General features: G+C 39.2%; 1 protein-coding gene across 1 annotated transcript in view; it reads left to right on the top strand.

Moving 5' to 3' along the window:
• Positions 1 to 13754, top strand: part of WDR18 (WD repeat domain 18) — a 91867-nt gene that overhangs the window by 33157 nt on the left and 44956 nt on the right. The window contains exons 2-4 of the mRNA XM_053702818.1: positions 802 to 912; positions 10729 to 10862; positions 13475 to 13616. Of these exons, the coding sequence (XP_053558793.1) occupies positions 802 to 912; positions 10729 to 10862; positions 13475 to 13616 (387 nt within the window). The remainder of the gene's footprint in view (positions 1 to 801; positions 913 to 10728; positions 10863 to 13474; positions 13617 to 13754) is intronic.

Raw genomic sequence — 13754 nt, 5'->3', positions numbered from 1 at the left:
AATCAACTTTCCAATTTACTTTTATCATCAAATTTGCTTTTTTCTCTTGGTATTCTTAGTTTAAACTAAACTTAGGTAGGCTCATATGCTAATTTCTAAACCTTTGAGGGCTGCCTCTTATCACAGGCTTTTTAAATCTCTGGAAGAAGGTTCCTAGACACAAGGTAATCACAGAGGTAAAAAGTATATTAATATAACTGTGTGTTGGTTATGCAAAACGGGGGAATGGGTAATAAAGGGATTATCTATCTTTTAAAACAATAACAATTCTATGGTAGACTGTCCCTTTAACATATATGCCTCTTGTCATTGGCCCACCCATTGTGTTCACCTAGCTTCTTCCTGTAGTGCATTGCTACTCCTTTAACAATGGCCACCAAGAGAATGAATCAGTTTTGATAATAGAAAGTTGTTTAAAATTGTATGATCTATATGAATCACAATTTTTTATTTCATGTCCCTTTAATTACTATGCTTTAATTCTACCTTGAGGACCACTGCACTAGAACAATATGTTTAATAGTTTTTTATAAGAAAAAAGGTTACACATTGTAAATTATATTTGCATGTTGTTTGCTAGAATCCCTTGCTTCATTGGAACACTTTTATCTGAGAACTTCATTGAAAATAATTATCTAGTTTCTTTGAATGTACAGAAGTGTTTCACAATGGTTTTTCTTTTTACTTATTGTGTAGGTTTTTTAGTTAACCTTTTGAGTTGCCAAAACTTTTATTAAGGCTGGTGTACCAATCTGAAGTTTTGGAAAGTCTAACCCATCCATTTTTTTTCTGAATAACCAGGATCAGCTGCTGCAGAAGATTGTGTGTCCCGGACCAGTGACATGTCTTGCCGTCTCTCCAAATGGGCTCTATCTGGTGGCTGGAATCTCAGAGAGTATATATTTGTGGGAGGTAAGGTGCTGCAAAGGCATTTCATCTTTTATGTTGTATTCATAATAAAATAGGCCTTGAAAACCACCTAAGAGCTGTGGTATTTTTTAAATCTGGCCGTGGCGCATGGGTTTGTGAGTCACGTTGGCACTGTCTAGTTTCTCTGCAGTTGTTATGGGCAGCACAACATGTCTTCCCAAGGCCACACCTGAGAACCAGGAACCATATCAAGGTCTCTCCCATCCTGGGTGTCTAATATAGCCAAACAATGCAAGCTTTCAAACAGACAAACTGGAAACCACCCAAGGGTGCACAGGCCTTTATATAATCTCCCTAGACACAGACAAAACACAGAAAAGGACTGCAATATCAAACTGGCCCAGGTACACATCCTATGACCCTGCAACATGCACAGCCCTGGGTGCTCAATATCACTTACAGACAGCTGCACATGACCCAGGCAGTTAACCCCAGACAAGTCTGGATGCAAAGCCCATAGGGAAATTTTCAAAACAAATTAATACAACACACAAAGTCTAGCACTCAATTTCAAGTACACAGCTAAGTTTGTTTGGAAGCTTGCATTGTTTGGCTGTATTTGGGATCCAGGAAGGGGAGAGACCTTGGGTCCTGGTCTTCCTGGGCTTGATCCGTTTGGCCAGATGTGGTAACTAACACTACCAGTTTAACTTTTAATCTTAGCTGAGTGCTTGCAAGTGAGTGCTAGACTTCCTCTGTCTGTTGTGTTAATTTGTTTTGTAATTTTCCCTATAGGCTTTGCACCCAGACTTGTCTGGGTTTAACTACCTGGGGCTCTGTGGACTGTAAAGCTACCTGAGAGTGCTATTGAGCACCCAGGGCTTTACATGTTGCAGGGTCATAGGATGTGTACCCGGTCCAGTCTGAGAGTGCAGTCCACTTCTGTGTTTTGTATGTATCATGGAAGATTACATAAGTCTGTGCACCCTCGGGAGGTTCCCAGTTTGTTTGAGCGCTTGCATTGTAGGGATAGACTGATATATCGGAGCGACCGATTTTTGGAATTTCTGAAATATCGGTATCAGCCAGAAACTTACCGATATTACCGATAGAGAGCAAATCAAAAGAAATTTAGCTTTGTGTACTTCAGGGAAACTATGTAGTTTTAGGTGACACAAATCATCTATAGCACATATCACATATAAGCTGGACATAGCATAGCATCGCAGCTCATAATAAATAGCACTGATAACAGAGCGCAAGCCCAGGTGTTCCTGGGAGCTCAGTTACCAACTACCATGCCCCCAATGGCAGGCCTGTAGATGGACTTGCATAAACAAACATGATTTGTGAAATGGAAAATGTGATCTTTAAGTGGCACTTAAAGGGACACTGAACCCAAATTTTTTCTTTCATGATTCAGATAGAGCATGAAATTTTAAGCATTTTTTTAATTTACTCCTATTATCAATTTTTCTTCATTATCTTGGTATCTTTATTTGAAATGCAAGAATATAAGTTTAGGTGCCGGCCCATTTTTGGTGAACAACCTGGGTTGTTCTTGCTGACTAGTGGATAAATTCATCCACCAATAAAAAGGTGCTGTCCAGAGTTCTGAACAACAAAAAAAGCTTAGATGCCTTATTTCTCTTGTAAGGTGTATCCAGTCCACAGATCATCCATTACTTGTGGGATATTCTCATTCCCAACAGGAAGTTGCAAGAGGAAACCCACAGCAGAGCTGCAATATAGCTCCTCCCCTAACTGTCATAGCCAGTCATTCTCTTGCAACTCTCAACAAGCAAGGAGGTCGTAAGAGAGAGTGGTTAAATATAGCTAGTTTATTTTCTTCAATCAAAAGTTTGTTATTTTTAAATAGTACCGGAGTTGTGCTATTTTATCTCAGGCAGTAAATAGAAGAAGAATCTGCCTGAGGTTTCTATGATCTTAGCAGGTTGTAACTAAGATCCATTGCTGTTCTCACATATGTCTGAGGGGATTACACAGATGAGGTAAAACTTCAGCGAGAGAATGGCGTGCAGTTTATTCTATCAGGTATGTGCAGTTATAATTTTTTCTAGAGATGGAAAACACTAGAAAATGCTGCTGATACCGGATTAATGTAAGTTAAGCCTGAATACAGTGATTTAATAACGACTGGTATCATGCTTACTCCCAGGGGTAATACCCTTATGATATTTACAATATAAAACGTTTGCTAGCATGCTTAATCGTTTTTATATATACTTTGGTGATAAAACTTTATTGGGGCCTAGTTTTTTCCACATGGCTGTCTTAAATTTTGCCTAGAAACAGTTTCCTGAGGCTTTCCACTGTGTTACTATGAGTGGGAGGGGCCTATTAACGTTTTTTTGTGCAGTTAAAATTACAAACTAAGACATCCAGATTCCCTCTAAGGCCCTCTGAATGCTTTAGGACATCTCTAAAGGGCCCAAAGGCTTTCCAAAGTCGTTTATTGGGGAAGGTAGGGCTACAGCTTGCTGTGGCAGTTGGTTGTGACTGTTAAACGTCTATTTCGTTTTTTTGATCCGTTTTTTGAACTAAGGGGTTAATCATCCATTTGCAAGTGGGAACAATGCTCTGCTAGTCTATTACATACACTGTAAAAATTTTGTTTGATTTACTGCATTTTTTCACTGTTCTTCACTGTTTTTCAAATTCTGACAATTTGTTTCTCTTAAAGGCACAGTACCATTTTTTATATTTGCTTGTTAACTTTATTTAAAGTGTTTTCCAAGCTTGCTAGTCTCATTGCTAGTCTGTATAAACATGTCTGACATAGAAGAAACTCCTTGTTCATTATGTTTAAAAGCCATGGTGGAACCCCCTCTTAGAATTTGTACCAAATGTACTGATTTCATTTTAGGCAATAAAGATCATTTTCTGTCTTTTAAAAAATGTTATCACCAGAGGAATCTGACGAGGGGGAAGTTATGCCGACTAACTTTCCCCACGTGTCAGACCCTTTGACTCCCGCTTAAGGGACTCACGCTCAAATGGCGCCAAGTACATCTAGGGCGCCCATAGCGTTTACTTTACAAGACATGGCGGCAGTCATGGATAATACACTGTCAGCGGTATTAGCCAGACTACCTGAACTTAGAGGTAAGCGAGATAGCTCTGGGGTGAGACAAAATGCAGAGCATACTGACGCTTTAAGAACCATGTCTGATACTGCCTCACAATATGCAGAAGCTGAGGAAAGAGAGCTTCAGTCAGTGGGTGATGTTAATGACTCAGGAAGATACCTGATTCTAATATTTCTACATTTAAATTTAAGCTTGTACACCTCCGCGTGTTGCTTAATGAGGTTTTAGCTGCTCTGAATGACTGTGATTCCATTGCAGTGCCAGAGAAATTGTGTAGACTGGATAAATACTTGCAGTGCCGGTGTGTACTGATGTTTTTCCAATACCTAAAAGGTTTACAAAAATTATTAATAAGGAATGGGATAGACCAGGTGTGCCGTTCTCTTCCCCTCCTATTTTTAGAAAAATGTTTTCCAATAGACCCCACCACACGGGACTTATGGCAGACAGTCCCTAAGGTGGAGGGAGCAGTTTCTACTCTAGCAAAGTGTACTACTATCCCTGTCGAGGACAGTTGTGCTTTTTTAGATCCAATGGATAAAAAATTAGCTTACCTTAAGAAAATATTTATTCAACAAGGTTTTATCATACAGCCCCTTGCATGCATTGCCCCTGTCACTGCTGCTGCGGCGTACTGGTTTGAGTCTCTGGAAGAGGCTTTACAGGTAGCGACTCCATTGGATGACATACTTGGCAAACTTAGAGCACTTAAGCTAGCCAATTCTTTTATTTCTGATGCCATTGTTCATTTGACTAAACTAACGGCTAAGAATTCTGGTTTTGCTATACAGGCGCGCAGAGCGCTATGGCTTAAATCATGGTCAGCTGACGTTACTTCAAAGTCTAAGCTGCTTAACATTCCCTTCAAGGGGCAGACCCTATTCGGGCCTGGTTTGAAGGAGATTATTGCTGATATCACTGGAGGAAAAGGTCATGCCCTTCCTCAGGACAGGTCCAAATCTAGGGCCAAACAGTCTAATTTTCGTGCCTTTCAAAACTTCAAGGCAGGTGCGGCATCAACTTCCTCTAATAATAAACAAGAGGGAACTTTTGCTCAATCTAAGACGGTCTGAAGACCAAACCAGACCTGGAAAAAAGGTAAGCAGGTCAAAAAAGCCTGCTGCTGCCTCTAAAACAGCATGAAGGAATGGCCCCCTATCCGGTAACGGATCTAGTAGGGGGCAGACTTTCACTCTTCGCCCAGGCGTGGGCAAGAGATGTTCAGGATCCCTGGGCGTTGGAAATTATATCCCAGGGATATCTTCTGGACTTCAAAGCTTCCCCCCCAAATGGAGATTTCACCTTTCACAATTATCTGCACACCAGATAGAGAGGGGCATTCTTACACTGTGTACGAGACCTCCTAGTTATGGGAGTGAACAGGGTTTTTACTCAAATCTGTTTGTGGTTCTCAAAAAAGAGGGAACCTTCAGACCAATTTTGGATCTAAAGATCTTAAATTCCTCAAAGTTCCATCGTTCAAGATGGAAACTATTCGTACCATCCTACCACTGATCCAGGAGGGTCAATATGTGATTACAGTGGATCTAAAGGATGCTTATCTTCACATTCTGATACACAAAGATCATCATCGGTTTCTCAGGTTTGCCTTTCAAGACAGTCATTACCAGTTGTAGCTCTTCCCTTTTGGATTAGCTACAGCCCCAAGAATCTTTACAAAGGTTCTAGGGTCGCTTATGGCGGTCCTAAGGCCGCGGGGCATAGCAGTAGCCCCTTATTTAGAAGACATCCTGATACAGGCGTCAAACTTCCAAATTGCTAAGTCTCATACGGACGTAGTACTGGCATTTCTGAGGTCGCATGGGTGGAAAGGGAATGAGGAAAAGAGTTCTCTATCCCCACTCACAAGAGTTTCCTTTCTAGGGACTCTGATAGATTCTATAGAAATGAAAATTCACCTGACGGAGTCCAGGTTATCAAAGCTGCTAAATTCCTGCCGGGTTCTTCATTCCATTCCGCGCCCTTCGGTGGCTCAGTGTATGGAAGTAATCGGCTTAATGGTAGCGGCAATGGACATAGTGCCGTTTGCACGCTTACATCTCAGACCGCTGCAACTATGCATGCTCAGTCGGAGCGGGGATTACACAGATTTGGCCCCTCAACTGAATCTGGACCAAGAGACCAGGGATTATTTTCCCTGGTAGCTATCTCGGGTCCATCTGTCCAAAGGTATGACTTTTCGCAGGCCAGATTGGACAAATGTAACAACAAATGCCTGGTTGGGGTGCAGTCTGGAATTCCCTGAAGGCTCAGGGATCGTGGACTCAGGAGGAGTCTCTCCTTCCAATAAATATTCTGGAACTAAGAGCGATATTCAAGGCTCTTCAGGCTTGGCCTCAGTTAGCAACTCTGAGGTACATCAGATTTCAGTCGGACAACATAACGACTGTAGCTTACATCAACCATCAAGGGGGAACAAGAAGTTCCCTAGAGATGTTAGAAGTTTCAAAAATAATTCGCTGGGCAGAGATTCACTCTTGCCACCTATCAGCTATCCATATCCCAAGTGTAGAGCACTGGGAGGGGGATTTTCTAAGTCGTCAGACTTTTCATCCGGGAGAGTGGGAACTCCATCCGGAGGTATTTGCACAACTGATTCATCGTTGGGGCAAACCAGAACTGGATCTCATGGCCAGAGCGCCAAGCTTCCGTGTTGCGGATCCAGGTCCAGGGATCCCAAGGCGACACTGATAGATGCTCTTGCAGCGTGTTTCCACCGTTTCCTCTGCTCCCTCGACTGATTGCCAAGATCAAGCAGGAGAGAGCATCAGTGATTCTGATAGCACCTGCGTGGCCACGCAGGACCTGGTATGCAGATCTAGTGGACATGTCATCCTTTCCACCATGGTCTCTGCCTCTGAGACAGGACCTTCTACTTCAGGGTCCTTCCAACCATCCAAATCTAATTTCTCTGCGGCTGACTGCCTAGAGATTGAACGCTTGATTTTATCAAAGCGTGGCTTCTCCGAGTCAGTTATTGACACCTTAATACGGGCACGAAAGCCTGTCACCAGGAAAATTTACCATAAGGTATGGCGTAGATATTTTTATTGGTGTGAATCCAAGGGTTACTCATTGAGTAAGGTCAGGATTCCTAGGATATTATCTTTTCTCCAAGAAGGTTTGGAAAAAGGATTGTCAGCTAGTTAAGCGTCTGGCAGATGTTCCAGACGTTCAGGCATTTTGTCAGGCTTTAGTTAGAATCAAGCCTGTGTTTAAACCGGTTGCTCCACCATGGAGCTTAAACTTGGTTCTTAAGGTTCTTCAAGAAGTTCCGTTTGAACCTCTTCATTCCATAGATATCAAACTTTTTTATATTGGAAAGTCCTTTTTTTGGTAGCTATTTCCTTGGCTCGTAGAGTCTCCGAGTTATCTGCCTTACAATGTGATTCTCCTTATCTGATTTTTCATACGGATAAGATAGTCCTGCGTAGCAAATCTGGGTTTTTACCTAAGGGGGTATCTAACAAGAATATCGATCAAGAGATTGTTGTTCCATCCTTGTGTTTCACAATCTGGACGTGGTCCGTGCTTTAAAGTTTTTACTTACAAGCTACTAAAGATTTTCGTCAAACATCTGCTTGGTTTGTTGTCTTCTCTGGACAGAGGAGAGATCAAAAGGCTTCGGCAACCTCTCCTTCTTTTTGGCTAAGAAGCTTAATCCGCTTAGCCTATGAGACTGCTGGACAGCAGCCTCCTGAAAGGATTACAGCTCATTCCACTAGAGCTGTGGCTTCCACTTGGGCGTTTAAAAATGAGGCTTCTTTTGAACAGATTTGCAAGGCGGCGACTTGGTCTTCGCTTCATACTTTTTCAAAATTTTGCAAATTTGATACTTTTGCTTCTTCGGAGGCTATATTTGGGAGAGAGGTTTTACAGGCAGTGTTTCCTTCCATTTAAGTTCCTGCCTTGTCCCTCCCTTCATCCTTGTACTTTAGCTTTGGTATTGGTATCCCACAAGTAATGGATGATCCGTGGACTGGATACACCTTACAAGAGAAAACACAATTTATGCTTACCTGATAAATTTTTCTCTTGTGGTGTATCCAGTCCACGGCCCGCCCTGTCATTTTAAGGCAGGTAATTTTTTAAATTTAAGCTACAGTAACCACTGCACCCTGTGGTTCCTCCTTTCTCGGCTTGTTTTCGGTCGAATGACTGGCTATGACAGTTAGGGGAGGAGCTATATTGCAGCTCTGCTGTGGGTTTCCTCTTGCAACTTCCTGTTGGGAATGAGAATATCCTACAAGTAATGGATGATCCGTGGACTGGATACACCACAAGAGAAATAAATTTATCAGGTAAGCATAAATTGTGTTTTTTCAAATAAAGATAGCAAGAGAACGAAGAAAACTTGATAATAGGCGTAAATTAGAAAGTTGCTTAAAATCGCATGCTCTATCTGAATCATGCAAGAAAAAATTTGGGTTCAGTGTCCCTTTAAAGCTACATAGTTTCCCTGAAGTAATCAGAGCTAAATTACTTTTGATTTGCTCATAGGGGTCAGCAATACATAAAATCAATCTGCTTGCTAATTGCTGTCACAAATAGAACATCATTTGTTGCATTCTGATAAATTTTCACATTTGCAAAACATTTCACTAAAGCTGCTATATTTGACTATTTTTTTAAATTTAAATAGTTTTTTCCGCTTTCATGGGCATAGAAAAAAAACATTAACAAAATGATAGTTCAGGCAAATCAATTAAATGTCCACAACAACAAACCTTGAGTAGAAAGCTATGCAGTATAGGAGACTAGTATCAATATTCTCTAGCAGTGGATAAAAATGCTCTGACCATTAGGTGGTGCTGTTACACATGTATAAAACTGCCCATAAGTGACATAATAAAGAAACTTATAGTCCACTCCTCAGTACCAGGGAAGGTATTTGCAATCCAGTAAATATATGTGCACATTAAAAATTAAAGCAAATAAATAAATCTGCAAAAGGTAGGGAACAGCAGCCAAAACAATTAGGCACAGGAGCCAGGAAGCAGCCACCTCATCCACGTCAAATGAAACTCCAAAAGAAAGGGTGCTCCAGCCTTTGCAGTTTAAAGTAAAATGACCTTTATTGTGCCATGGTCCACAAAACAAACAACGTTTCAGACCTACATTAGGTCCTTAGTCATGTCTGAAACGTTGTTTGTTTTGTGGACCACGGCACAATAAAGGTAATTTTACTTTAAACTGCAATGGCTAGAGCACCCTTTTTTATGAAATAAATAAATCTAGTACTGACATTCCATCAAGTCCTTTCCCTGTCAAGTGGCTATATATATATATATATATATATATATATATATATATATATATATATATATATATATATATATATATATATATATATATATATATATATATATATATATATATATATATATATATATATATATATATATATATATATATATATATATATATATATATATATATATATATATATATATATATATATATATATATATATATATATATATATATATATATATATATATATATATATATATATATATATATATACGCGCAGGGAACCAGCACTCCTTTTGACATCCAGCTGCCGGGGTGCGCTTACAAACATTCAAATATCCGCACATCAAAGAAGGCACTCTCCGTTTGAATAAACGGCTTATTTAAACGGAGAGTGCCTTCTTTGATGTGCGGATATATAGTTATATATATTTTCTTCAGTCTCTTGCTATCTTTATTTGAAAAAGGCATCTAAGCTATTTTGTTCAGAACTCTGGACAGCACTTGTTTATTGGTGGGTGAATTTATCCACCAATCGGCAAGAACAACCCAGGTTGTTCACCAAAAATGGGTCGGCATCTAAACTTACATTCTTGCTTTTCAAAATAAAGATACCAAGAGAATGAAGAAAATTTGATAATAGGAGTAAATTAGAAAGTTGCTTAAAATTGCATGCTCTATCTGAATTATGAAAGAAAAAAATTGGGTTCAGTGTCCCTTTAACTGGGAGTATTAAAGAAATTGTGTAGTGACTTAAATTTATTTTATATCAGTGTGCAGTTTATAAGGGATTTATGCCATTTTTCTATGTTTTGGGAAGCCATTTAATAAGTTAATTTTCAAACACTTTATTTTTCGCAGTTTACTTTTAATGCTTAAAATGTTCAGTTTATACCAGAAATTGTGTTGATTTTTTAAAACTTTAAATGTAGAGAATATCGGCCCCTGTTATCGGCCTGAAAGGCAGTCAATCGGTATCGACCCTGAAAAAAACGATATTGGTCTATCCTTAATGCATTGTTTGGCTGTATTAGGGACCCTGGATGGGGAGAGACCTTGACGTGGTTCCTGGGCTTGACCCATTTGGTCAGATGCGGTAACTAACTCTTACAGTTTTGCTTTTAATCTTAGCTGAGTGTGTGCCAGACTTCCCCTGTGTGTGTATATGTATGTGTATATAATCATGCACGCTACCATTAGCACGCCACGTGTAATCTAGCACAAAGTCTTTAGAGATTTTAGTCATTTGCTAATTTTACAACTGGGATGTGGTCTTGCCATAAAAATCCTTCATCATAGGGCTGTGAAAGGGGTTAAATAGGTAGGTAGTGGAACCCTTTTACCATTAAGAGACCACTTACATGCAATCTGAAAATATGCCAGCTCTGAACTATATTATCTCTGCAAAACAATATAGCCTGCCCTACAGTATTTGTTTTAATCAATTTCCTAACTTCCCTTTTACTCATTACAGGTGTACACTGGGAATCTCCTTGCCATTTTGAACAGTCATTACCAGGATGTTACATGCCTGACGTTTACGGATGACAGCAGCCATATTCTGTCTGGAGCTAAGGACAGCTTAGTTCTGGTGTGGAGCCTTTACAGGTAAATGTATATAAAATTGAGTACAATAGAAATTAGTACACACCTGTGCAATATCACTTAAATGCCAAATGATTTAAAATTGTATCACCTCACAATAATTGCATTATTTATAAGGTGATAAGTAGAGTATTTCCTTTTATGAACAATCTAAACAAATATTTTAGAAAAACTATATTGGAAATATAGGCCCCAAAGTTGAAACTTACAAGTGAATCTGTTTGTAATCACTTACACACAAGTTAGATCATTGAAACAAAATTGAGTACACCTGTGATTTCCAATTAGCCTTATTGCATCAACATGGTTATAAAATGACATGTGAACACCAGAATTTGAACTCAATTTTGGTCCTGTGTGTCTGCATATCTGCAACATTGCTTCACATAGAAAAGAATTTCCAGAGGAATTGAAAAATCTCATAGATAAATGAGTTACAAAGTCTGTAACAAAAAAGAGTGCTTTACCCCTGCAATTATTTAGGAAAAATTCTCACTGAATAATACAGGAACAATTTTTAACCATTTATACTTTATCTTTATTGGTTAAACTATTCAATCATATACGTTTAAAAACACTTAAACTCTCTAGATATCAATATATAGCATAGATGTGTGAATAATACCTCCTGAGAATCTGTATCTATCTGTGAAACATTATACTTGGTTTGTATAATATCAAGCAGTCAGATACAAACATTATCTTTTGTAGTCGGCAATTAATAAATTCAGAAAAAACGCTGTAACAAGAGGATCTGTTAATATGTGGGATGTCAGATTATGAGATTAAAGCTATCTAGCTAATACTCTATCTGTAATTATAAATTCCTTGAATTGAAAAATCTGATTGTGAGACTTCACAAAGATGGACATTCAGTTGAAACACTGTTGCAGCAGTTATCAGAAGGCATAGAATGAGCCATAGTACCACTTATCCGAGCCGGACAGTGCACTATTTGCACAGACGGACAAGGGCTTCAGACTTGGCTTAGAGGTTATCAATGGAATTTTAATTCTCTGTGACAGTTTAGACAGTGCAAAGGACATTACATAATGTCAACCTCTGTGGACGGTGTCCAAGAAAAAAAAACAAAAAACCTTGCTTGCTCTTCGGCACACAACTGCAAGATTAAACTTTGCTAAACTGCATGAAAAGAAGCCTGATGAATATTAGGAGCACATTCTTTGGTCAGATGAGACCAGAATAAATTTGTTAGGCTCAGATGGGGTCCAGCATGTTTGGCAGGAACCTGGCCAGGATTATTACAGTGAATGCATAGTCCCAACAGTGAAGCACAGGGGTGGGAGTGTGATGATATGGGGCTGCATGAGTGCACAAGGTGTTGGGAGAGTTGACATTTATAGATGGCACCATGAATGCCTGTGAATATACTAAATACTGGCTGACAAAATGACTCCTAGTCTCAAGAAGCTTGGCAGAAGAGGAATATTCCAGCAACGATCCAAAGCATGTCGTCTGACTTGAATCCAATAGAACACATTTGAGGTATTTTAAAGGTAAAGCAACAACCAGCTGAAAAAATTGTCTCTGAAGAATGACAGAATATCTTTCCAGAAATGTGTGCAACTCCAGGCCCAGGAGGATTGAGTCTGTCATCGAAAATAAAGGTGCACATTCAAGGTATTGGAAAAAATAAAAGGTTTACTGACTTTTGTTGTATTGAGTTCCTACTGTGTGGCTGGTATTAAATCAAAAACTATTAGTTTTTCATTTTACAAAAGAGCAAATACCCTACTGTCAAACTTTGAAGTATTGCAATTGCTCTAAGGTGATACAATTTTGAATCATTTGACATTTAAGTGATATTTCACAAGGGGTGTACTCACTTCTGTTGTATATTGTAAATTAATATATTACTCGTGGGTTTGTGCAATGTAATTACTATGGTCTAATATATGATAAGCCTCTTTATTTTTGCTGACATTGGCATCTGAATGAACAGCACTGAAGTTCACTGAAAATGTTTTATAATTTTAGGATTTCCAGAGATCGCTAGCATTATTACTGAGCTGTTGCTTGAACAGGACTATGTGTTTAACCTCTGAAAACAGGTTATACACATAGTTAAATTGAGCTGTGGATCTGCAATACGCTGCCAATCTTGAGCTGAGCTTGGTCGGTGATTAGCAGCAACTATGCACTTGTGCCTCCCATAATTGGCTCTATGGCCATGTTAGGCTTCAGACAAGTAGTGCATTGTCAATTTGGAGCTGATTTCTGCTATATGTTTAACCCCGTTGCTGAGGTTGACCATGTAATTGTATTCATGTAATAGTGCTATAATGAAATGCTCTGACTCATAAGACTGAAGTCCGTACTGCATAAGTAAGAATGTTTTATCTCACCTCACAATATGCATAGATCTATCCAGTAGATGTGTGTGTAATGCTAGCTAAACAATGTAGTGCTTAGTTGCTTCATATATTCTGTTGATAAAAAAGACTTTTTAATATATATTGAAATAATCTGCTAATTTCCATGTCTCCATTATAAATGTGCAATATCCTGTTACTAAATTTTCCCTCACTGCTTGCTTCTCCTGTGTTGTGAATGGAACACAAAGTGTAATATAAGAAAATCTTTTGTTTCATTAGTGTCTTGCAGGCAGAGACTTCTAGGGGGCCTGAACCTCGTCATGTCTGGTCACGTCATAGTCTACCCATAACTGACTTGCAGTGTGGAATTGGCGGTCCACAGGCCAGAGCAGTCACATCTTCTCTAGACCAGACAGTCAAGGTATGAATATTTGTTATAACCTGGCTAAGGGTATACTGTGTATCCGGGGAAAAAAGCAGGCATCTCAGGAAACTTTGTAACAAGCCTTTAATCCACAAAGTGTAAACAGTAGTGCCTTAACCCATAACGTTTCGGTTC

Source organism: Bombina bombina, chromosome 2 (genome assembly GCF_027579735.1).
Source record: "Bombina bombina isolate aBomBom1 chromosome 2, aBomBom1.pri, whole genome shotgun sequence".
Classification (NCBI taxonomy): Eukaryota; Metazoa; Chordata; class Amphibia; order Anura; family Bombinatoridae; genus Bombina; species Bombina bombina.
This window is presented reverse-complemented; position numbering and strand designations above follow the sequence as displayed.